At 38.3% G+C, this 26,035-nt stretch overlaps 1 protein-coding gene across 4 annotated transcripts in view; it reads right to left on the bottom strand.

Annotated features, from left to right (window-relative positions):
• Positions 1-912: 912 nt before the first annotated feature.
• The window catches only part of LOC109035200 (E3 ubiquitin-protein ligase Rnf220), a 184,378-nt gene continuing 159,255 nt past the window's right edge, over positions 913-26,035 (bottom strand). For 3 of the 4 annotated variants that reach the window (XM_072301295.1, XM_072301296.1, XM_072301297.1), the window contains exons 4-10: positions 14,435-14,652; positions 9,398-9,550; positions 8,176-8,293; positions 6,161-6,329; positions 3,097-3,298; positions 2,225-2,299; positions 913-1,223 (exon numbers count right to left, since the gene is read on the bottom strand). In XM_072301295.1, the coding sequence (XP_072157396.1) occupies positions 1,152-1,223; positions 2,225-2,299; positions 3,097-3,298; positions 6,161-6,329; positions 8,176-8,293; positions 9,398-9,550; positions 14,435-14,652 (1,007 nt within the window). In that variant the 3' untranslated portion in view covers positions 913-1,151. The remainder of the gene's footprint in view (positions 1,224-2,224; positions 2,300-3,096; positions 3,299-6,160; positions 6,330-8,175; positions 8,294-9,397; positions 9,551-14,434; positions 14,653-26,035) is intronic. The other variant, XM_072301298.1, reaches the window with a different exon arrangement.

Raw genomic sequence — 26,035 nt, 5'->3', positions numbered from 1 at the left:
AAAAAAGAAAACCGCAAAATAGGATGGTCACCCGTTTCCCTTGAAATGGCCAAAAATTGGTATTTCCAATGAAATACTTCGATTTTTCCCTTTTCCTGTCGCTGTTTCGAGCACTTCCGATTGCAATTTCGAAATTTCCTTTTGCATGCAGATGCATCCATCCATAAGTGTTACTAAACCGTAAAAAAGTGAAAATCGAAAAAAACCCGAGTTGGTGTGTTTTTGAACTCACTGATTCAAATATCATAACAATATTTGGTAAATTTGAAAGTCACCTTTCGATTTTTGTCCATGGGTTCCGCACTGTGCAGCTGTGTGGAACTATAAAACATGAAGCACTTTCATTTGTCCTCTGGGGATGAGAGCCAGCCCTGCCAAAAGCGGCGGTTTTGGGCGGTCATCCAGGCATACTTTGAGAGTGTCGTCAAGATGAGCCAATGTAATGTTTTCAGAATAATTTTTTCATTATTCTTTTAAAAAAAAGGAAAATTCACTGTCCATGCAGTAGTGTATTGAAGAAGTAGTACTTAAAAATACTAGAATTTTTCTTTTTCGAGCCTGAATGAATCATTTGTAAGGTTTATCAATTTTGGAAGAGTCTTATTTTGTAGTTTTGTTAGATCTGGGATAAAACAAATTGTTTTGGGAAATTTTGTAAGCAAGGACAGAACCCCTCTAAAAATTGAGCGGGAAAATTACTGAAACCTGTGGAATTTTGGTAATCACCTCGAATCAAATCCAATTGTGTGTTGGCTAAAGTTAAGCAATAATTCATCATCTTCCTGTTATCGAATGCTGTAGTGTCTAAGTTGCAAAGTTCCATTACTAGTGAGCCGCAAATCTCTCAATAAGTCAGTTCAGATGAGTCATCCCTAACGAAGGGTTGATGGGAGCTGAAATCAATGTTACCAGTTGTATTCATCACAGAACAATTTATTTTACCTGTATAATGATTTTTTTTTTAACTGAAACATTTACGAACAAATCTATTTTTGCTGAAATGAAAACAAATGGCAAAAGAAAAAGTAACGTTTCACTGAAACGACGATAAAAGTTTCTTTTAACATAATTGATTAAAAGTACCTAGACCTAACATAAAAATCACAGTTGAATTGATGTCCCTTTCATCAGTTCAATCTGAAATCTTGCCATCACAAAAATATCCGCCTCAGATCCGATGGAGATGTGATAGTATTACACTGAGGACATAATTTTTTAGCACCCTGCAACAAAAGAAAAAGGGATGTCAGTACATTTGTAAATAGAAATAAGTATAAATGCCAGGACGACACAATGAACGACGCAAAATTGAGATTCTGTCATTTTTGCTTTTACAACTACAAGTACAATGGCTGTATCAAAAATAAAGCAATGGTTTGTTTTTAAACAAATTAAAGTAGGAACTGAAATGTGAGTTTTTAATACTCTTGAAATGAACATTTCAAACTGATTGAAATAAATTTTATAAAATGAACAGGTCTGGCGAACTTAACAGCTTCTGGCAACTGATTCATGAAGAATTTCAGCAATTTCCTGGGCAATGCATTTCAACGAGACTTATTTTCATCGGGTACCATTATTTCATTGTTGGATCTATCCAAAGGTTTTTTTCATTTTACGATTTCATTTGAAAGTTCTTTTTTTTTGCAGAGAAATATTCGGAAAATCGAACCAGACATTACTCTAACCTTCATCCTCTATAGCTGTATCTCAGCAAATTTTTCACAACGTATTTAAATTGAACAGCGCTATCTCCAGTAAGACCTGCGATCTAAGACCCATAAGAATACATACATGACAGGGCTCATGCCACAATGAGGATGGTATATTTTGATTTAAATAGGTACGTTCAAATGAAATGCAAAAAGCATTGTAAGTTAGGTACTATGTTTAGAGGTCTGCAAAGACTTCATGCTAGAGGTTTTTTCTATTGCATCAGAAATGCAAATTTTGCACAATTTTAAGGTAAACCTGTGAAACACTCAGTTTATTTCTGTTTGATGCTAGGTAGCTTCATGGTCTGATTTTGCAGACAAAAATAGTAATTGTGAATCGGATAGCAGTAAAGAAAAACATTAAATAAAATAGAAGGTTTGGTTCAAGAACAAAAACTTCTACGACCTGTGCTCGATACCCATGCGCTGGTCCAATTTGACAAAAAAATTTAGGTTCTAAAAATTTTTGATAATGATAATATGTAATGAGATATTAGAAAAAAACTTACTAAAGTTTGAAGCCAGCATTCTTCACAATAAACATGCCAACAACAAACAGATATGACGGGTTTTTTATAGTGTTCCTGTGGGCAAAAACAAAACAAAAAATATAGAAGTTTGAAGCAAGGCTATACTTATCAGAGCTTAAAAGGTGAATATACATACTGTAAGGATTAAGCAAAGCTTCTGAGAGAATTATCAGTTTTGGTCAAGGAGTTAAGCTCCCTTATTTTGTTCTTAAAGCGGTACCTACTCCGACACAAAATCAACACCCCTTCATTTTAGCTGGGCAACTTAAAACTTTTTGGGGTGAAGATATCTCCTAAGCTAGTATTTTTCCACATCTTTTCAGACCGGTCGCACAATTTTCTGCAGAAAAAGAAATTTAATAGATTTTGAGACATAAATCGTTGCGGTAGTTTATCAACTTCAGGGTGAGCTTGCGTCCCCTACAACCTGCTGAGGAGTGATTTTGCATTTTTTATGACGAGTATTATTTCCATTTTCTTCTTCAAAAATTCAATTTTTTGGGGGGATTGACAAACAAAAACCAAGTCATATGTAATGAAGTTTTTCAATGAAGACTAGAATTAGGCCTGTTAATTTGCCAAGAAATGACAATGTCTGAATTACTCATACCTACAGCAAGTGATGGAGCCACCTTTTTTTTGTTCAAGAGCATTCAAATGAGCAAAAAAATGATCAACTAAAATATTTAGATATCTCGGCTAAAGGGACAAAAGAAAATTTAATGAGCTGACCGAGAAATGTCGTGATCTGAGAATGGTCATGTATGTTTATGCAAGTCGGATATCAGTGGAATTTTGACTCAAAATCTTAAGATTTGATCGAGAATGAATATCGAAGGGCATTTACTCACCATGCAGATTAAACAAATAAATTTATCACCATTCACAGCTTTCGTTTCATTTTCTAATTCTTTGATTCGCCTTTTTAAAGCTTCTACGACTAAACCATCTGTTTGATTCGCTAAATCTGACTTCTTGGTTAAGTTTTCTGTTGAGGACGGCTCTTCCTTGACTTTTGTCATGTCGACATCTTCTTTCATACTACTAGGACTCCTGTGACAAAAAACACTACTGTTAAATAAATATTCTACGGTACAAGACCAGACACCAGGTGTACTGAATGGGTGGTTGGAAAATTAGATGAACGAATACAAAATAAAACTCATAAGAGAGCTTCCACAAATGGATTACATACTTAACAAAGGGAAGCCGTTGATGTCGGAAAGGAGAGTTCTACTCATTGAGGTACGGGTAAAATTTTGCATTACATGGTTCATGCTTTTAAAGAAAACTTTAAAAAGGTAATTGATTTTAAGTTTCATGTTTTATGCAGTATTAAATGGAAACGGAATGGATGTCAACATCTGTCATTTTTAAGAATAACAACTTTTTACAGTCTTTAAATCTTCAAGAGTGATTTGAATAAATTTTTTAACTCAGACACGGTGTAGAGAAGTTTCACTATCTGATATTTCCATGATTGCTGCAGAAAAAAACCTTGATAAAAACAAGGTATTTCCTCTAATTTTTCTTAAGATTCTCATGGAAAAACAAAATTTTTCGCGGAGATAGCAGAAGAAGTTAAGTTTTTCGTCTTATGTCAGATTTTTTGAGGCCAAATTGACTTGAACCAACAATGTTAAAAATTATTGATCTTAGATTAAAGAAAGATGAGATTTTTGGTTTCCATCACCAATTTTCTGACGAATTCCTGGATTTTTCTGGCTATATTTCATTCCCGCATGAGTTCTGGTATTTTCTAGTACTAGAGTGAGTGATCAATCAAGAACCAAGTTACATGTAAAAACAGCAGATTTAGAAATCTGCCCAAAACACTAGAAAACCAAATTAAACGATTTCCAAGAACTTTCTAGAGGGGACCTAAACGAGAGGATTCACCGCACTAAGGACTCAAACCATCTGTTGAGGGTCCCTCTGCCTCTAAAACCCTCAGGAGTTTATTTTTTCACATGTTGAGGAAATAGTTCTGTATGTTTGATTCTCTTTCAGATAAATGAGTTTATTTCTTTCCTATGTCAATAGTTTTGTTTCTTTTTAGGATTTTTTTTTTTTTTTTTAAAAAAAAAATTATAAAGTAGGTAAGTAGGCATAATATTCCTGATAATTTCATTCAATTTATATCACACAGATCCTCTTGAACTCATTCTTTCAGCTGTAAGAAAAAGCTATCTATGAGAATGATTGATGTCTATTCTTTTTAAAACTGACTATACTTACCCACCATTCTTTTGATTAAAATCTCTTTCATTGGTTTTGTATGTTGTGTGTAAATCTCCCGCACTGGATCCTTTTAGTTTAAATGATGTCAAAATTCAAGGCTTTGAAGACTATGAGCAAGTTGTTCTCAAAAATCAAAGGCGCAATATCCTTACCTCTCCTAGACACCTAATTTTTTTCCTATTTTCGAACTAAAAACTTGAATTCCCCTCTAAACTAATTTTTTAGCTGATGCTTTAAGTCACCAAGTTTTTTCTGCTTCTTGCAAAAATGTGAAATAAACTGCTTGTTGCGTTTTCTGAAGAAATCTCAAGGATGAAAATTTAGTCTTGATGAAAAGGAACCACCATCAAACTGATTCACATTAATTGAGGGGCTTGGAAGACGAGGCGCATAAGTGCAGTTTTTATTATTTTGAAAAAAAACGAGTTTGAAGTTCTAGATTTTACTCGGACCTACAGAGAGTTCCGAATACTTTTAAAATTTACAAGTATTTGTCTCACACCTTCATGAACATCTTCTGGAACTTTCAGCTCAGTTGAGCCAAATTGAGGCCAGCAGTTGGGCTTTAAGTGACGGTAAGTTGCACTTATCCCGCATCCCCTTTAAACGAAAAATGCACTTATCCCGTTTGCTGTTTTCTTCACATCAAATGACTTCCAGATAAAATCGCCAGGTATTCTGATAGACTTTACCTTCAACTACCAAAAAACACGCACAACTCAATTTTGATCGAAGACATAATTCTGAGCGCACGATTTTATTTTTATTTCCATCCTTCCTTTTTCAACACAAAAAAACACGAAACGGTCCGGATTTCTGTTTCCCTTTTGCCATTCCTTCCTGTCTTTATCTAATGTGCTTTTAGTGAGGTCAAGTCGTTTTCTTGTATCTCACCTGTTGAAATACAAGAATAAGGAGCTATGGCAAGCAGCTGAGGCGGCTGGGCTCTTAGAGTACCTGTATAGCGAGAGTATAGACAGATGTGAAACTCCGAAAATCCATCAGGCCTTCACCAATGCCTCCGCGAATAAAGTTAGGGCCTAGAAAAGCAGCCAACCTATGAATTTCAATATTATCCAGAGCAATTTATTAATACAATTTTTACGAACCATCGTTTATATAGCCCGTATTTGATTTAGTTTTTGCATAAATTTACTCATTTTTGCGGAGGAACGCTCATTTATGTACATTCTTAACCATCTTGGTTAGAATTGGAATCTACAGACTGGCAGTGAAATTTTGTGCATTAGAAGTTGGTTAGAAGAGTGGCTGCACTTTTGGGCCCTAAGCCCTCCATGAAGCGATCTGTCCATACTCTCGCTATACAGGTACTCTAGGCTCTAAACTCCAGTCTTGAATTTCTGTAACTGCACTTATGCGCCTTGTCTTCCAAGCCCCTCAATTGTCATCAATAGAGAATTTTTTCCATCAAATGATGAGCTGGTCCTTGTGCTAAAATCTTGTTGGAAAACGTTAATTTCTTTCTGTACATCTTGTAAAATTCGTTGAAATCATGTCTTTGTAAACATTGCATACATAAAAAATTCGTCATTTTCTTTCAGATGCTAAAAATATCCTCCCCTTGCCTAAGCACTTTATGTATTGAAAAGACAGAGCCTAAAATTACTATTAAACCAAATGACTGTAAATAAGAGTTGAGAGGGTAAAACTTACTCTTGCATGCGCTCAGAGGCACCATTTTCATTATGACTAGGCGTTGATGAGATAACATCATTTTCACAATATTGGGGTCTACCAAATACAGCAACATCATCTCCATCGACCACGAGATCCTCTTCTTCCTCTGCCGCACTGGCTCGAGTTCCAGCCACCATTCCCACACCTAGAACCAAAATCCAAGGATTAATTATAGGATTTTAGGATATATGCTGTTATACACCATTTTAGTATAACAGAGGAAAATTTTCTATGCATAGTGCAATTATCATTTTGTTTTTCAGTGATTGACAGCTTTTCAGTAGTTATGAGCTCTTTCTCTTTAGATGAAAACAGTAAAGTTTACATCAATTTTAAGTCGGTTTTTACTTAATTAGTGATGATAGACAATAGACATAGCTTAAAATGCTAATTTCTTTAAACAATTTTATGGGCAGGGGAAGGATTCAGTGAAGATATTTTAAGTGCAGAATTAATTTTATGACTTCTGTTCATCAAATTATGCATTTCATTATTTCAAGTGATAATTATTACATTTACTCAGTAATTAGAGTTATTTTTGTTTAGACAGGATTCCGATTAATTCAATAATTTTTCAGGAGAACAGAGTTTCTCTTTTTAGGAAGTGGATTACACTTTTTGTAAGAAAAAGTGTTCGAAACTTGAAGGGAGGAAAGGTCTGAGAATCCATTTTCCTTTTTAATTTTACATCGAAACTAATTGTGCATGAAGAAGTAAATTATGCAAAATATTTATCGGCATTAAGTATATGGATGATAGAATTTTAAGAAACTTGAGGTACAAGTGAAGATCTTTAGGAGTCGATTTCATTGAGAGACTTTAAAATATCAGAGTGAAGTTGGTAAATAAAAAGAATGGGCCAATCTTATGATTCAGCAATACACTGTTCCACATTGATGGCTAAATGCAAAAAAAGCAAGTATCTCTTGTGCAATGTTGAGATATATTTGAGGATGTTTGAACTGAAGTTTTCCTTGGAATTTTGTGCAACTTTTTTTAGAGTGAGTGAACAGGAAATTTCAAGAGAATCTGTAATTAGTTTTCCTTTAAAATAACTCACAGCAGAAACTTACAACGTTGTAATCTGAGATACACATTTTTCGATTTAAGCCATCAATATGTCACAAAGATGAACTGAATGCGAGCAACTTTTTCTTCCAAATACTGACAGTCATTTCTGTCAAAAACCTTTTCAATTTCCGACTTCGCTTGACAAAAATTGCTCCTTCGAAAAATTCTCCTTCATGTACTGAAGTCCTTTTTTTGTGTGCGATAATATTTAGGTGAAAGCACTTATTGAGCACATTTGGAGTTCATTTTCAAATGAGCTCCAAGGTGCCAGAACTTGCCTTTATGCACAATATTAACAGCAATATAACAGCCTGATAATAGAAATTTCATCACTTCGTCATGGAAAAACCATGGTCACCACTCGACTTGGACTTCGAATCTTTTAATCTGCCCTGCTTAGGAGGAGTGCCATCCGAGTATTCAAATTTGGCCTTTTCTACCGATATAGCATATTGATTTTTGAGATTTATAAGTATTTTTCCTCCAAATTTTCAGATGCAGTATATTTTTGAGATCAAACCCTCGGAAAGATTCACTCATTTTTCCAAAAATCAATACTTTCTCAGAAGAAGAAAAGCACTGTTTGAATTCTCACTAGACATCCTTCCTTGACACAGAACTAATGTTATCTGCCTAGCAAGGCAATTCGATAAGTTGACGATAGAGTTTCATCAAACGGCTTTGAGCTTCTAATCTCATCGGAGGACAAACAAACAAGTTCTCTTCCGATGATAAGGGCTCAAATCCAAATCAAATAGACTTCATTTTGCACTAAGGAACTATTATTTCTAGCTCATCTGTAAAAACACTCACGTACATGGGAAAACTAATAGTGCATGCGTTGTTTCTAAAATGAGTTAGAAATTGTAGTTCCAACTTGCAAAATGCAGTCCGAATACGTCTGGACAAGAGTACTTTACCTGTATATCCACCAGTCAGCAAAGAGGCTGCACGTATCCTTCTCTGTCCAGCCCATTCGTATTCTTCGAATGATTCTGAGTAGCCCTCTACATCCACGGTTTCATCTTCATTATCATACTGGAAAAAGTACAACATAATAATCGTCAGTTTTGGAACATTGGACACTTATTTGACTTTAAAATTGAGAACTTTTCTATGACAATTGAGGGGCTTGGAGGACAAGGCGCATAAGTGCAGTTTTTACTATTTAGAAATAGTGAGAAATAGTGTTTGAAGTTTCGAAATTACATGGATCCTCATGGCGGAAAAAAAAGTTCAAACTGACTTTTAGATGCTTAAAAATTGGAATTTGGGAGTGAATTTTTCACAGAATATCCATTAAAACTAGTTTTACTTGAAATTATTAATATCTTAATTTTTTTAAAAAAACTGCACTTTTGCGCCTTGTCCTCCAAGCCCCTCAATTACATTGCTTGACGGAGTAATTATTGCAATATTTGACCATTTGCAGGCGAATGGTTAAAAATTAGAAAATTTTGAATCAAGATAAAATATATTTTTCTACTTTAGCCAACGATATACACAATGAGTATGTAGTTAGCAGAAATTTAGTTTTGTCTGATCCATTCTTTACAGCATACTCTACACTTTTTTTTTTCTTACAGAAAACCAAACTAAAAATTTTGAATTTCTGCAAAGTTAGGCAAGATGACGGGTACAGAGGGTGGGTAACATTTGAAGTTTGAACTCTCTTTTAGGTTGCTACGGAACTACACCCCCCGACCGCTTCGCGCCTAAGGCGTTGTACGTTACTTTTAAGATTTTATATTACATGAAGTAAGATTTGATCAATTATGGCGAAATTTTCAAGTATTTTAGAAGTATAACACACTTCCCTTAGAAACAATTACAATGGAACCTCCAAACATTTCATGAAAAAAATAATATAATCAGTAAAATAGACTCATTTATTAAAAACATGCCGAAAATTTCAGCTTAGACAGGTTTCAAAATCAAAATTATTGTGATTATTGATCACGGCTCCAAGAAAAAAAAAAAAAAAACTGGTAGAGCTGAAATGATTTTTGGTGGCATTGTCACGACAAACTAAGCATACTCAACTCGATGATCACTGTGACTCTCTACGCTTCACCTAAAAAACGTAGGTATCCTCTAGATTGGCTTAATATGTAAATTATACTAGAGGCAAACAAAATGTACCTTGTGCAAACACTTTTCTACATGACCATTAAGGTCTTCAGGGGATCCAGAAATATCTTCGTTACATACCGGACAAGCGACGTCGTCCGCTTTTCTCTTCTTATTTTTTATCCTTAGCCGCCCTTGTCTATTTGTCTTGATTCTTTGATACGTCTGTAAACAGAAAAAAATACAAATTAATAAAAAGAAGAAAAAAGGTACTTATTGAAAAAAGTAAGTAAGAGATATAATGGAAGATACGAGAGAGAAATAAATCGTCTTCCTCTAAAGCCAAGAGTTATTGATACCTTCATGATTTTTTATCGTTATCGAAAGATCCTCTATAGATATATTCCTATATTAGAACTGCTGTCTATCGAATAAGGTCATTCAGTGACGATTCAAAAATCGCATAGATGACGTTTAAAGATTTGACTCCTTCAAGTTACGATGAAACTTGCTGCCCGTATTTTTTTTTTTGGCATCCCAGCAGAGAACCATCAACATAGGACATTTATCTTCGTTTCCATTTTACGAAACTTTCAAACGGTAAGAATGCCCAGTGCCTTTGAGGCTTACTAGGTGTAGCGTTGAAGACGAAATCAACATACAACTATTTGAACGTGAAGGAGCTGTTCTTGCCTAATCGCTTAAATGAAGGCGGAATATGTTCCGTGCGACAGAGTATGAAACTTAATTTCGCGCACGCAGAGCGTGGCTCCCCTTCAATTGAGATAGTAGGCAAAACATTAATTCTTTCATCAAAATAGAGTCTTATCCTAGAGGATTGTCTTGCCAAATCGTTTAGATAGGACAAAAAACGCTACGTGCCGCAATAGGTGATTCTAGATCAGCAACAGAATGCGATTCCCCTTCAATTGAAAGAATAGGCAAACTGCATATTGAAATTATCATATTCTGAACAACTGTAGACCGTATTCATAGTCGTTCCTTTAACAGCTCCTTTCCGTAGGGAAGAGAGGTCTCATGCGACAGGGGTCGATGATATTCCCCGCGTAAAAATTGTGGAAAACCCGCGAGCATTGTGGAAGCCCCTAAATTTTTCCTCCTTTTTTTCCTGCGACATTCGGCATAGGAATGGTAAAATAAGCGTTGATTAAGCCCTTCTAACTACCATACGAAAATTTTCTCCCCATCAGTCAACCGAAAAACGTAACCACTAAAAAACAAAACAAAAAAGTAATAATTTTTTGAGGCATTACTTTTTCGGCTCCCGCAAAATCGTGGAAAACAGAGAACTTTACCGACCCCTGTCATGCGGTGCACATTATGATTAAGAGAGATTTGAAGATTCCTTTTACATATCACCATAAAAAGCATCCTCTTTATGAAACTTGAGTGACATGCAACCATTAAACAATGGAATTGAATCCTTACAAGAGATCACAATGATTTGACACTGCGAAAAATACAAAATACAAGAGCGAATATATGCCATGTTTTGAAAATCTCGAGGTAGGTCCCTGGATCCCACCGATCTTAACCGTTTTCAAAATCATGGAATACTTTCTATTATACCTCACAATTTTTGCAGAAGGAAGATTATTTTAATCCCTTGCAAGGATCTATATTTCCGTGGTTAACTGTTGAAATTTTTTCAAATTTCGCAAAAATTGAACCTTTCATTATACTGCGTTAGAGGCGTCCATTAATTGCAATGCAAACCGCATGGCGTTATGGACGGTTAAGGTAACTATGAATATGACCCTCTTCCTACCTAGTTGAAAGCAATTCCAAATGAGCGGTAGAACTTGGTTCTCCTTCAATTCAGAGGGTAGGCAAAGAGCAGTTCCAACGCGCTGTAAAAGCCGCATCCTTAGATATTGTCCTGAGAACGCTTTCTTTGTGCTCGGCTGACCTTCGCCCTCTTTTCACTCTTTGCTCCCCGGTGAAAAACGTTGATTGGACGTAATTAAAAGTGAAACTCTCGGGAAGAATATGTAAATCGGTGCAACTCCTCGCGACGACGAGTATAATTACTTCCATTCCGTGACAGATAACTCCTTCAGGTTTTTAATTAAAACTTTCGCAGTTCCACTCTCCGCTTCAAAGAAAGCGCAGCGGTCCGAGTTTAAGCTCGAAAGGGAGGCCAGCTTTTTGGATTCGATATTTCTTGGCGCTGAGACGAATCAGGAAAGTGCAGAGCACCTTCCACACTGGAAAAAAAAACCACATTGGATCTAGAGTCCAGACTTTTGAAAACATTGACAGGAAAAAATACTATTGACTCAATCAGATTTTTGCTTAAATCAAAAGGAAATCCGCTCAAATTAAGAGGCTTGGTTCTTGATTTAAGCAAAAATCCGATTGAATCATGAGTATTTTTTCTTGTCAATGTTTTCAAGAGTCTGGACTCTAGATCCAAAGTGTTTTTTTCCAGTGAGAGCACCTTCCAGAGCTTCTTTTCCTTTAAATTAGGTTTTGACCTGCTAAGAACGTGCCTTTGAAAGGGGACTGTATATACATTGGCGATCTTGAAATTTGGCAACATTGTTTTACCTCCATTTAAATGTATACAAACAATCGATTCTTTGTGAGGCACCTTGCCTCACACAATATCGATATTTTTAAGGGATTTAATTGAAGGAAAAACAGTGTTGCCGACTTGCAAAATTGCCACTGATGGGATATGACTGCGTCGTGTGAAAAGGGACCTCAGTCCATGGAGGCAACTTCAAAACTCGGTTTCTGACTGATAAGGGTCCTTTTCTGCCTTACATTTTTTTTTGGATGAAGAGATATTAAAGGAAATCGTTCGAAAGGAAAAACAAATATCAATATGCAATATCCTATTTTCCGTATTACTTCACAGTATTTGGAATGAGTTCTGGGTTTAGCAACACACATGACAAGATTTTCCAAATTGTTTTGCGTTCTATTGTTGATTTGAGTTCCTCTTATTATTTAGTTAAATTTCTCCTGCATCTTAATTTTTAATTATTCTGCAAAAATTATCCATTTGCGAAGTACAATCCTGGCTTTAGCGCCCTTAAACTACGGCCTAACGGTCGAAACTGCAGTAGCGGCAGAGGAAAACCGAGAAACCAAGCGGTGACGCTACTTCAATATTAAGCTTCCATCGCCTTGCTAAGGCGCAGGGATACAACTATTTGAACTCTCCGGAACGCGTGAGGTATCACGCCTCAATTGAAGGCGTTTTCGAATCTTCTGTATTTACATGACAAGATTTTCCAAGTTGTTTTGCATTATATTGCTGATTTGAGTTCCTCTTATTATTTAGTTAAATTACTCCTGCTTCTTAATTTTTAATTATTCTGCAAAAATAATCCATTTGCGAAATACAATCCTGGCTTTAGCGCCCTTAAACTACGAATTTAACCGTCGAAACTGCAGTAGCGGCACAGGAAAACCGAAAAACCAAGCGGGGACGCTACTTCAATATTAAGCTTCCATCGCCTTGCTAAGGCGCAGGGATACAACTATTTGAACTCTCCGGAACACGTGAGGTATCACGCCACGATTGAAGGCGTGTTCCAATCTTCTGCGTTACATGACAAGATTTTCCAAATTGTTTCATTATACTGTTGATTTGAGTTACTTTTATTAATTAGTTAAATTATTCCTGCTTCTTAATTTTTAATAATTCTGCAAAAATTATCCATTTGCGTAATACAATCCTGGCTTTAGCGCCCTGAAGGCGTTTTCGAATCTCTGATACATGACAAATTTCGAAATGTTTGCATATATGTGATTGAGATCCTTGTAATATTTAGAAATTGGATGACTCGGCATACATGTGCATAATACTCGGATTCATCATTCTAAGGGGTAACTTTGTCCACGTGGCACTATTTAGCACGAAATGACCCATTATGTTTCTAAGCCTAAAATCTTTCAGTTTACCTTCATAAAAATTTATGTTCCTAATCCTGCACATCGGTCTTTTTTTCAAACTTTCTCGCATGCATTAAATCTTAGCCCTGGTCATTTATTATACCATCCAACTGATTGTTCCTTTTCATCACAAGGGATTTTCGAACTTGGAAATCCTGGCGGCTACATGGTAAAACTATGGAAGCGTTCATAAATTACGTAACATACTTTTTCGGCATTTATGACCCCTCCTCCTTCCCTCTTGTAACGCAACCACAAACACCCCTTATCCCCTCTTGAGAATGAGATCCCAAAAATTGTGGGATACTGTTGAAAATTGGTATAGCTGGATTAAATTTCAAGTATTTTAAGGATAGTGTGCCAAATAACCTCGAATAAATGAAGATAATACATGCATTTCATTGATCGCGATCGCCATGGCGACCTGCAAAAATTGCCCAAAGTCTCGTAAGATTTTGGGGTTTTTACCAATGGAGAGGATTACGTAACGCTGACAATGAACCCCTCCCCTTTAGAAACGCAGCTTAACGTAGGCTCATGCCCCCTCCCTCTCCCTAGAGCGTTACGTAATTTATGAACGCTCCTTGTGGGTCATAGATGGATTCAGGGGGCTCGAAAAAAAAGTGGAAGAAAAAGGAAGAGAAGAAGAAAGAAAGGAGGAAGGAATGGAGGAAAGAAGAATAGAAGGACACTTAGATTTGGTAATTATTCATGACGATTGACTCAAGCTGCATAGCTTTAAAATTTTGAAAATTTTCTAGGAGGAGCCCCCGGACCCCCCTTATGCCCCCCCCCCCGTTCGAAGTGTCTGAATCCTATGCTGCCATTCTAAGAAAGAACGCCGTATGAACATTCGAGAGTTGCAAAATTTCCTTCAATAAAATGCTTATTTTGGAGGAAAGATATGAATATTTTTCCTTGAAATTTTCAGGGACTTCAGGTGAAATTGCGAACAAAATTATCTGAAAAATTGGAAGTAAAATATTCATAAGTTTACCAGAAAATTTGTGTTTTATCAATTGAAATTTGGCAACGCCTGAAGGTTCATTACGGCGTTTTTCCTTAGCACGGCAGCATGTTGTAGGTGCTTGTTGGGTCACTGATAAGAGCGCACAGATTAAAGTCGAACATTGCGCCTGCGCGCAGATACGAGCATGCGTACAAGAACATTCCAAGACTCACCTCCCATCGCCCTTCCAGGGATCCGTCAACAGCGGCGGCCGGGTCGTCCCTGTGGTTGTTGGTCCTCGGGTGCGGGAGCGAGGGGCGGCGCATCCGGTTCTTGGAGATCTTCGTCAACCGGTCCAGCTCCTGGAGCAGGTGCGACTCCAAGTCGTTGGCCCTGATGCTCACGCCGCAGACCGGGCAGCAGTTCGGGTCCTTGGGCGCCTTCTTGTTCCCTGCGACATCCGCAAAACCGAGACTATCAGTAAACGGAACCCCGAAACCGAACATGGACATGGCGCTCGCGGGGAGGCAGGCGGCCTCCGACATGGTTGAAACTAGACTGCGGAGGCGCGGGGATTTCGAGGTTGACTTGTGTTCCGGAGGGGCTGGTTCGCTTCCCCTCGGACCGGGGTGGTGGTGGAAACAGCCCTTACTAATTGTTGCAGCGGTGAGCCCTGAGCTCCCCCCCCCCCTCGCCCGGGTCTAAGGGTAGCCCGGGGCGAATTCTTGGGAGTCACGAGTCAACCCGGAGCCGGGCTGTCTCGCACGCTCATTCATTCGTGGCTTTTTGTCGTCGTCCCGTGGCTCCCGCACAATGGATCGAGTCGATAGGGGAAGTTGGACAAAATTTGGAAACTTTAAGAGCTTATAACTCCGTTTATAAAAAATTTGAGGTTCTGAATATGGTTTCATTGGTTTCCTCGTGAAATTTCCTTCCAGAAGCACCCCTTGAAACTTAAAATGTGACGAAATAAACGTCAAAATTTGCAGTTTAAGTCAAAAATTTCATGTCCGAGCTCTCTGATTGACTGGATCCACTGTGCGCCGTCGTGATACCAGCTGGTGAGAGATGACTCCGAGAGGTGATGGGTAGTCACCGTCGCCAAATTGCCCGTTTTTCGACGTTAATTGGATCGTTTGGATGGAAAACGACTCAACTATGAGGCGGGAAAAATGCAAAACATTGAGGGAAACTGACTGGTTCCTGGATTGAGTTCCGTTGGGCTGAAATAATTTCTTTTCGATTTTGCACTTTTCACCTCCTCTGGCTATATGATGTTCTAATTTTTGGTGTGAAAAACTTTTTCCACCTTTGCTTTGGACAAGATAAAATGAGACTTTGATACTTCCGTGCGTTGAACTTTCCGTGATGCCTTGAAAAAGCGCACCAGAAAAAATGTTAAAAATATGATAACTTCGGCCTCCAATCGGATTTTCATTTTGCACCCTTTTAGCTCCTTAAAATTGGGTAATTTTTGGCACCTAACACACAACTTCCTTCAGGACAACTATGAAAAAAAAATGTCCTCTCTCATGTACATTACTAGATTGTCTATAATCATTGTTCTCAGTGTGCCGAAACGCACCAAGAAAAATAGCACGCATTTTACAAAATAAAAAACATCCCTCAGGAATTGCGCAGGGGAAAACTGAATGATTTTCACTGAAAGCTACCCACGTCTACGGGGTGAAATTCAAAAAACGAAAGAAATTGGTTGGAGCCGATAGTTTTCAATGATTTGAAAATATCTTGGGCGCAACGCATGTTGTTCAGCTGTACAGAAACTATCAGACAACGATACTGTAGTTCTGCTTCTTTTAGGCTAAATATTCACTTTTTCATGTGATTCAGGGTCGGGGTGCAGAAAGTTCTTCAGTGCAAAAATTAGTCACAAACTCATCCCAAAATTTCCTCAACTCGCTAAAAGTTTAGAGGTAGGTTTGGAGCCAAAATATTTCAAAAATTAGCGCGCTTTCCTCTTTCAATCAGTCTCCGAAGGCATGAAAGGGATGAAAAACAATTCATCGAAATTTCCTCACGCGCTTTCAGATTCTTTCAAGCCACGTGCGAGTACGTAGAAATTTCTGCACCCCTGGTCTACAGAAAGAAGGGACAAATTAAATATACGGGACACAAAAGTGGGAAGTAATTCGATGTTAGCCTCATAATGCGGTGTTTTACGACTTAATCCGGCAATAACGGCGGTCCCGATTCGCGGGCGGGGGGAGGGGAGGGGGGCGGATTGTTATTCTTTCGACGTGCCCCGTGTTTCGGATCTGGTCCGGTCCTTTGAAAACAACCTCGGCCAAATCCTTGTCGCTGGCACCACAAAAATGCCGGAGAGAGTCCACATTTCGATACGATAATAATTTTAACGGCCGACTAAATTATCAACGCTACTATTTAACGAGGTGGACTTATCACTGTAACTGCATGAATTACTCGATCCGTGATTTAGGGTTATGTTCGCATGGTCGCCCCGAATTAGCTCCTTCCCGTAGGCCCCATTTGGTTTACATCGGGGTTGAGGGAGGTATGAGGGAAGTTTAGGGATACCCTTGACATATCATAATATGGATTGCATTTTGCAAAAAGGAACCAGAGGCATTGCAATGATGTGCAGATTGTTGATGATTGTGATTGCAGATTGTGCATTTTCATCCTTTGCAATAAAATTACAGAAAACTTGAAAAAATATGAAATTTACATGGTAATTTTTGTCTTAAATTTACAGTTTTGAGCGAGTAAGATAGAGACTGTCAATGGATAATAAGGTTTTTCTTCCAAGTCAAAAGAAGTTGCACAATCTTTGCTACACTGCAATGCTCCTGGTTCCTTTTTGCAAAATGCAATCCATAAGAAGAACAGTTTTTGTAAACCTCCAGTAAAAAGTCGGCAGCATACTTTTGGAAATGCGGACACTGCTCTTAGGAGGGTTATTATGATAAAAAAAATTTCACTGCTTAAAATACGAAAAAAAAAAGAAAGAAAAATGCCACCAGTTTGTCAAATTCTAATGTTACCTACCTTAAAGTTTCTCAAATCATACATTTATTTGTTCCGCATTTTGCATTTTTTTGGTGGCAAATCATTTTTATATCGATAAAGTTTATTATTTGCTGAGAGTTACAAAAACCCTAGAAATTGGGCTGGAGGATACTTAAATATATTTAGTTGCGCCGACAAATGAAAAATTGAAGAGAAAGAGCAAAAGAGTCTGGAGTAATGCTACTGTTGCGTCTCCAATCCTGCCGTGCTAAGGAAGAACGCCGTATAAGCATTCGAATGTTGCCAAATTTCCTATCGGAAAACATTCGTTTTCGAAGAGAGTTATGCATATTTTCCTTGAAATTTTCAGCTTTTTCAGCTCAAATTTCGAACGGAATCCTCCGAAACATCGGAAGAGAAATATTCGTAAATTTTTCCGAAAATTCGCGATTTGTCAAAGGAAATTGGCACTTCTGTAGGCTCATACGGCGTTTTTCCTTATCACGGCAGAATAATAACATATCCTTTATACCCTTAACATTTATAGGATAAATAGCCGGTAGGTAGGGGCCCTGTAAAATACGATGTCTCTGTTCTCAGGCGAGTGGTAAAAGTTGGGGGCACGACTACCGGGAGTTAACTCTTCCTCTCGTCCCTTTTCAACTCTCTTCCTCTTCATCCACCGGTCTGCTTCAAGCGCACATTCTACCCCACCCCACCGGTCGGAGAAAAGGGGTTAACTGCCCCACCTCCGAGTTGGAAACGGTTCAGAAAGAGGGCACAGGCGGATTCGGGCTTAAATTGACATTTTTCTTGCTCCGCTACCGTGCGATTACCTCCTAATTCCATCTCACCTTCCTCGCTCCTTCGTTTATTCAATTCCTCGCGTCGCGGATTCGTCCTCCTCCTTTTCCTCACCTTGTTCGTTTTTTTATTGATCCACTTTGAAACAGTGTCGCTTCCCGAGAACGCGCTATAACGGCGAAGCCACGAGTGAAAAAATGAAAATCCCCGTGTAAAGTGCAGTCGTTTGATCTGCGAACGGCGGTGCGCGGGAACTCGGGATGGTTTACGACCGGCCGGCAGCCAATTAGGAGCGGATGTGGGTCGGACCTCTGTTGCGAACTGCCGAGATCGCGTCGCTTTTCGCTCGTGAAAACGTTATCGTTGCACTGCGATGGTCGTAAAAAGCTGTACTTTAAGCTGGAGTGAATTTCACCTTGTAATAGCGGTGCAACTGACATTGTGGCGAAAGTTGCGACTTTTGAACTTGTCGGGTCAGGACCCGATTTGAACTGAATTTGGCAATGCGGAACTACGATTTTTGGCTCATCCCTAAAAGAACATTATGTATATGGGGAAATTATAGGTACATACAAGCTGGAATTAATATCACCTCGTAACAGCGGTGCAACTGACATTGTGCCGAAAGTTGCAACATTTGAACTTGTCGGGTCAAGGCCTGATTTGGGCCGCATTTTGCAATGCGGAACTACAATTTTTGGCTTATCCGTGAAAAAACATATGTATACAGGGATATTGATTATTATTTTTATACTGAACCAGTAATGGAGATGTTGCATGTGTGAGGAATTTGCGATTTGACTGTTGATTCTTGAGTAAAAGTTCGCGAGAAACACGATGGTGCCGCTGGTTTTCTCTGAAATCAACTCCCAAGCTCAAAAAAAAGCTCTCAAGTTGAGGCCAAAATGGAGGGAATATCCCACGCTATCCTGAGAGTCCACCTCTACATCAAGACAAACTCTCCATGCAAAGATAGGGAGCAAATACATTGACAGGGCTGCTACTTTATTTGGGGACTCTGAAAACTGAAAACACGGCAACCCTGCTAATGTATTTGCTCCCTATCTTTGCATGGAGAGTTTGTCTTGATGTAGACGTGGACTCTCAGGATAGCGTGTGATATCCCCTCCATTTTGGCCTCAACGTGAGAGCTTTTTTTGAGCTTGGGAGTTGATGTCAGAGAAAACCAGTGGCACCATCGTGTTTCTCGCGAACTTTTACACAAGAATCAATAGTCAAATCACAAATTCCTCACACATGCACATTTCCATTTTGGCTATCCGTGAAAAACAATGTATACGGATATTGATTAGTTTAACTGACCATAATGTATCTATTGCAAAATATCGTTCATTTATGCATTTGCACAAGGTAATCAAGCTCCAGCTTGCCGCGATGTTGTGCCATTGACTTAGAGGCATGTCAAACTATGTGATTTGTTTGATGAATAGATTGGTACTGATCAACATGTTTGGTCAATAGTGACCATTTGGGGGCGATCATCAGTGACGATCCTTGAAAAAAACGCCCGCATTACCTACTTCGTAGCTCCTCTGCATGACAAAGGGGTTACTTTATTTCCACTTGAACTATATTTTCCATTTATCTCCATACTTTCCAGGACTCATGTGAAAATGAAGATACGCCCTTCATATCGAGGTCAATAATATGAACCAAAGTCAAATGAGGATCGAATATGAAGAGAGAGATGCATGTGAAGATCTAAATATTCCCACATGAGACTCACAATCGATGTAAAGGATGTTAATGAGACTCAATTTTAAAGATGATGGACATACACAGTTCAACGCCTTTTTTACGGGTTAAAAATTTGTTTTCTCACGTAGATTTTCGACAAGGAAAAAATACGGCTGAGGCTGTCACTACTCCTACCTCATTTTTTCCAAAAATTTGACTTGGTTCTTTTCTATTTGAGGTGGTCTATCCTGGGGTTGAACTGGCGTGCAATGTATCGCATTCATTAAAGAAGATATGTATATCAGCATATATTAACTTTTCAGCCAAAAAACGGAGGATAGCCGCTGCGCATAAGTCAACAGAACCATTCTCAACAAAAAGGAAAGAGAAAAATTCGTAGAAACCAAAAAAAAAGTTGCATTTAATACGGTCAGCGACTTCGGTGTCGAATGCAGGCAACATTTTCTACGTAGCCAAATCCAGCTTTCATTTCTCAAAATGTTGCAATTTTTTTTTTTTGAAAATTTTATTTGGACACATGCGCAGGGACTGCTATATTTTTCAGTTTTTTTTTTTTTTTTTTTTTTTTTTTTTTTTTTTTTTACGAATAGTCAATATCTGCCAGGATTTTCGACTTAACGGACGCGATGTATCGCACGCCAGTTCGACCACGTCAAGGACCTGACAGGAAACAAATTAATCACCTAAAATCAGCTCACTTTGTCTCAGGTTAAGAGAGAACCTCTCAGCGTCAAGAAAAGACGACATTTTTGGATAGAGCGACGAGTCAGACAATTACAGCGTTCGAAGAGCTCAGAAAAAGGAAAAGAGAAGCGACCTGACGGCTAATTTCGTAAATCATCGTTTTTGCTAGCGTGAGAAGCACAGAGGTGTAAAAATGGAAGACTCGAGTTAAAAAAATAGAACCCGCGGATGGTGGGGGGGGGGGGGGGGCATCATCGAGGCGAGAAGACACCGTTTTTTCTTCCTTAAATAAGCTGAGGTGGAAAAAAAAGAGTGAAGGAAAAAGAGAGACAGAGAGAAAGGTAAAAAAGAAGGTGAGAAGAAAACCCGGACTGGGTTCACCGTCTCTTCCAGTTCCACGAAACGAGCGAAAAAACACAAGTTCCGGCCTAAAACGAGAGATCCAGAGATGTAGACGCGGTCTGAACGAACACGAAAAGCTCCACGAAACGCGAGAGGGGGGAGGGAGGTAGTTTAGTGCCCCCCTCGGGTAGTTTAGTATGAAGAGGGGAGGGGAGGTGCGAAGTGGCGAAGTTTAAATTTAAAGCCCTGGGGGCCGCGGGCGGGAGATAAATGGGGGGAACGGCGGCGCGATTTGCGTCACGGGCATTAATCGCGGCGGAATTAGCGGGGGGCGGGCGGGGGCACGCTCCTCCCAGCCGCGGCCCCGCCCACCGGCGAATCGCGGCGCGCCGCGCCCGGATTGGCCGAGAGCCCGCGAACCGCCGTGCCCCGGCGCCGGATTGGTCGTCGGGACGCCGCGACGCCGCGCGAGGATGCTCGCTCTGGCGTCCGCTTCGATTTGTTGGAGAGCGTGTGGTGCGATTAAAAATCCAGGTTGATTGTAAAACACTGGGAAAAAAACACATTGGATCTAGAGTCCAGACTCTTGAAAACATTGACAAGAAAAAGGACTCTTGATTCAATCAGATTTAAGCTTAAATCAAAAGGAAATCCGCTCAAATTAAGAGGCTTGGTTCTTGATTTAAGCTTAAATTTGATTGAATCAAGAGTATTTTTTCTTGTCGATGTTTTTAAGAGTCTGGACTCTAGATCCAATGCGTTTTTTTTTCCAGTGTATTTTAAAATGAAGCTCCAGTAACGATGGCTGGTTAGGGTTACCTCTTTATGGCTCACAGCGTAAAATAAGTATTGGAAATTGGGATATGAGAGAGTGCCTAGAGAAAAATATCAAAATAAGAAAATAAGTTAAATGGTAGTGATGCACTGCCGTGCTAAAAAAAAAACGTATGAACATTCGAGAGTTGCCGAATGTCTCCGGGTAAGACATGTATTTTTGAGGAAAGTTGATGCTTATTTTTCCTTGAAATTTTCAGATATCTCAGATTAAATTGCGAACAAAATTGTCAGAAAAATGAGGAATTTCGCAGTTAATTCTTTTTTTATTGAGGGAAATATGGCAACGTCTGAAAGCTCATACGGCGTTCTTACTTATAGCACGGCAGTGCAGTTGCGTTGATGCAGTATGAAAGTTCATGACAAACAATCGAACTGCATTTTGCAATTAGGAACTACAGTGTCTGGCCCACCCGTAAAAACACTCATGCGCATAGGAGAAATAAATGGTACATACGTCGTTTCTAATCTAAGACAGACACCGTAGTTTCAAATTGTAAAATGCGGTCCAATTTTTAATAAGATTCGAATTTCACGACAAACGGAAGACCCTTTTTCTTGGAATTATTTACTACTCTTTAGTGCGGAGTCAAACTTCGGCCACTTATTTCAAAATTACTCAGTATTTTAAAAATTGCAGATTTATGAATACATGTTTAACGATAAATATTTATTCGCAAATTTTTTAATTGAAATGTGGGAGATTGCCAAACTTCAATAGATTCTGTTTTCCGAATTTCTGAAAAATTGAGAAATGTTCATTAAAAATATGTAAAACGTGATATCTTCAAGAGTCGGCAATACAATTCACAACCAGGTATATTGTGATTGGACGACAATGTACAGGAAGTTAACATCTATTGATCAATCGACATTTTGAATGAGATCCGTAGCTACCAAGGCGCTAAAATATGGAAAAACGTGATTTTTTCTTAACTCAATATGAAATCCTTTTCAGTTAGATCATATATCAAGTTTGCATAAAGCGAGGTCCATATTTATGAGATAAAACCGGATAATTCTAGTTTAGCATATCTATCATATTGAATGTCACCTTTAAAATAATTTAAGCCATTTGAATGAGCTCCAAGAAAAATGGAATTGGTGAGAGCAAAAATAATCCATCTTCGCGAGACGAATATTTAGGGGACAATATACAACGGATAAGTTTTCTGAAACTTTCAGATGGACCAATACTTTGTGGTGCATGCTACACGTTTATACGAATCGCGATAAAGGCAAACGCGTAAAAGTAACAGCTTACGTTTTTTAGCGTTCGGAAAAGTGCCATTGTTGGATCGTTTTTATTCTAAGCTTATTGAAAAAAAAAAAAAAAAAAACTTTGATAGGGAAAATTATTTTCGTTGAAAATGAAACGTGTAGTAAAACTAGCAATTAAACCGACAATACGAGCCACTGTGGGCTTTGAAAATTTTGTACAACAAGCATTAGAGTCAATCATTTTCACGTACTAAGCCTGGACGAATTGTTGGAAAAACGAGAAAGAATATCCGCCTTCAATTCGATTGATATGCAATATTAGCTACTCGGAAGTTAAAATAGTTGTATCTTTCGTAATAGTTGAATTTTCATCCGCGCAACAAACGTGTTCCTTGTCGACACAAGACAATAGAGTTTTTTCCCGTGTTTTTCTTTACAAAAAAATTAAAAAAAATTAAAAAAAAAAAAACAACAAAAACAACAAAAAAAAACGACACATTAGACTGGGTTCTAGCTACACACAGTAAAAATGTTCGATAGCATGAGCTCTATATTTGGTGTTACAGATCGACTTAAGAGTTCTTTGGTTCGTTGGATAAAACATATTATTCGATTCGTGCAACGGAACATCTCCTATCAGGTTCAATTATTGAACAGTTCGAGGTTTTGAACCGAATTTACGGTTTGACAAATGGAAAGTTCGGTTTGATAAAACGAACAGTTTGATCGTCAAAGAACACTGAACGTTCGACTCGTGCGATCGAATTTTTCTCTCCTCAGAATATACTCATATCATTCACTGGAAAAAAAAACACATTGGATCTAGAGTCCAGACTCTTGAAAACATTGACAAGAAAAAATACTCTTGATTCAATCAGATTTTTGCTTAAATCAAAAGGAAATCCGCTCAAATTAAGAGGCTTGGTTCTTGATTTAAGCAAAAATCCGATTGAATCAAGAGTTTTTTTTTCTTGTCAATGTTTTTAAGAGTCTGGACTCTAGTTCAAGTGTGTTTTTTTTCCAGTGTTAGTGAAGTTGATCGATTAACCATTCGTTTATAGAGGGGCGCTCGCATCAAGAGTCGTGACATTTGTGGTCGTGATGAATAAAAAACACTGTCATTAGGGAGTTTTTGAGCGTAGATCCTGTTAAATGAACGGTTTCACTTCGTTACAGACCTGTAGATGTAGGTCGGATTTACGAGAGTGGAATTGCAACACCGTTTGCTACTTCTCCACTTTATAGCTTCTGATCCGGAGAACTCCGGACGGAAAACGATTCAACCCGCCTCGAGGGGCTTAGAGCGGTCTCGTTGGACGTCCGACGCCATTTTCTGGCTTAACTGTAAATTTGCTCAAAAGGGCAAAGGTGAGAAGCCCCACGTGGAATCATTTATTCGGAGAGAGAGGAAACATTGTTCTTTTGCAGAAACTTCCTTCTGAGAACATTAGCGAGGTTTTTGTGCTTCAGCGTGAACTTCCCTGAACTGAGGAATAAAGTTATGAAAATAAGAGAGGAAAACTGCACTGGGAAAAAAACACATTGGATCTAGAGTCCAGACTCTTAAAAACATCGACAAGAAAAAATACTCTTGATTCAATCAGATTTAAGCTTAAATCAAGAACCAAGCCTCTTAATTTGAGCGGATTTCCTTTTGATTTAAGCTTAAATCTGATTAAATCAAGAGTCCTTTTTCTTGTCAATGTTTTCAAGAGTCTGGACTCTAGATCCAATGTGTTTTTTTTCCAGTGCAATACAAGGGAAATAAAATATATACACCGGGTTATCCAAAAAAGCACTACCTCTAAGGTTCCTGTCTGCTCGAGTTGATCCCCTGAACATTTTGGGGGGCAAAAGTCGTTTGATTTACCACGGAGCAATAACAAAATTACAAGTCTATGTGTCAATTAGTTAAAAAGTTCCAGAGGTGATGCTAGGTGTTGTTTGTACGGGCATTAGGGTCACCACTCACCCTGTATAAAGGTTATTAGAAATGATCAAATAATCGGAATAAAAAGAGTGGCAGTAAAAATGTCGTATATGTATGTATTTGACGTATAAAAGCGAAGCGTTTTATTGAAGTTATGTGACGGAAAATGTGTTTTTTCAGCGGCAACTCGTCGTTTCACGCATGGCAGAACAGAACTCCATTCCAAGATTGCGATGTTGGCAAAAAAAATTTAATTTCGTAAAAAAATAGCAGTGGAATTTTTGTCTAAAGTTTTACTGCTTTTGCACGAAATCAAAGGAAAAATCACAAAAAAACAAAAAAGGAGAGAAGTTTCATTATCATGTATAATTTTGGTTCAATGGAGTTTTAGTTCACCAAGGTTTAATGTTAAATTGCATTCCTTTTTTTTACATTTAAAAAAAAAGAAGTGTAAAACTTTGATATCCTTATTATACAGGGCGCTCCCTGAAAAGGGGATTTTAATATCAGTAGAAGCACTGTCCTCCCTCCCAGGATTTTCTTGCTTAAAATGCAATTTTCGAAGGTAAATGTGGCAACATTGATATATATAGTCACGTTCTTTCGTAAGGAAAACGGCGGACTGGCCCATCTTACGAAATTATTCTTAATTAAAAAAGAAACAAAATTATTGCTTATTGACTAACCAAAATGAAGGCACCAGCCGAAAAATATGATCGCTTAATGAAGATTGACATCGTAAAATGCAAAAAATCAGTTGTTGGGGAGAGGCCGATTATTCGTTTTAAAAGAGCAACATCACAACTCTCGGAAGACCAAAAGCTTTTCCAGTGAGTTGCTAAAGTAATTTGCGTGCAGTGTTCCTTTTCTTCACCTCAAACGACATACTAAACGACTTTATCGAGGCAGGATGACTCGAGGATATCTTGAGCTAAATTGAAAAATTTTTGAGCTCTTTTCAAAAGGCAACTAGAAAAGTCTCAAGCTTAAGAAGCCAAGTGGCGTGAAAAGAGCGAAAAAATCCACTGCGACGGTCGATGTTGTCAGATTTCGACGACTTCAAAACGATGGAAGGCTCGTCGGCATTCACAGCCACACACATAGAGCATTGATGAAAATAAGGTACAGGTATAGGAAAATTATTGTTAACCTACAGTAAAATTCAGTAACTTTGCAATTAAGGGAGATTGCAATAGTTTACCACTACAAAAAAGGCAAAATACGGAAGAAAATAGATTGTCAATTTTGTAAATTTTAAGGTAGGTCCGCACCTACCTTAAAATTAGTAAAAATAATTGAGATTTCTCTTTCG

Source organism: Bemisia tabaci, chromosome 6, assembly GCF_918797505.1.
Source record: "Bemisia tabaci chromosome 6, PGI_BMITA_v3".
NCBI classification, from domain to species: domain Eukaryota; kingdom Metazoa; phylum Arthropoda; class Insecta; order Hemiptera; family Aleyrodidae; genus Bemisia; species Bemisia tabaci.
This window is presented reverse-complemented; position numbering and strand designations above follow the sequence as displayed.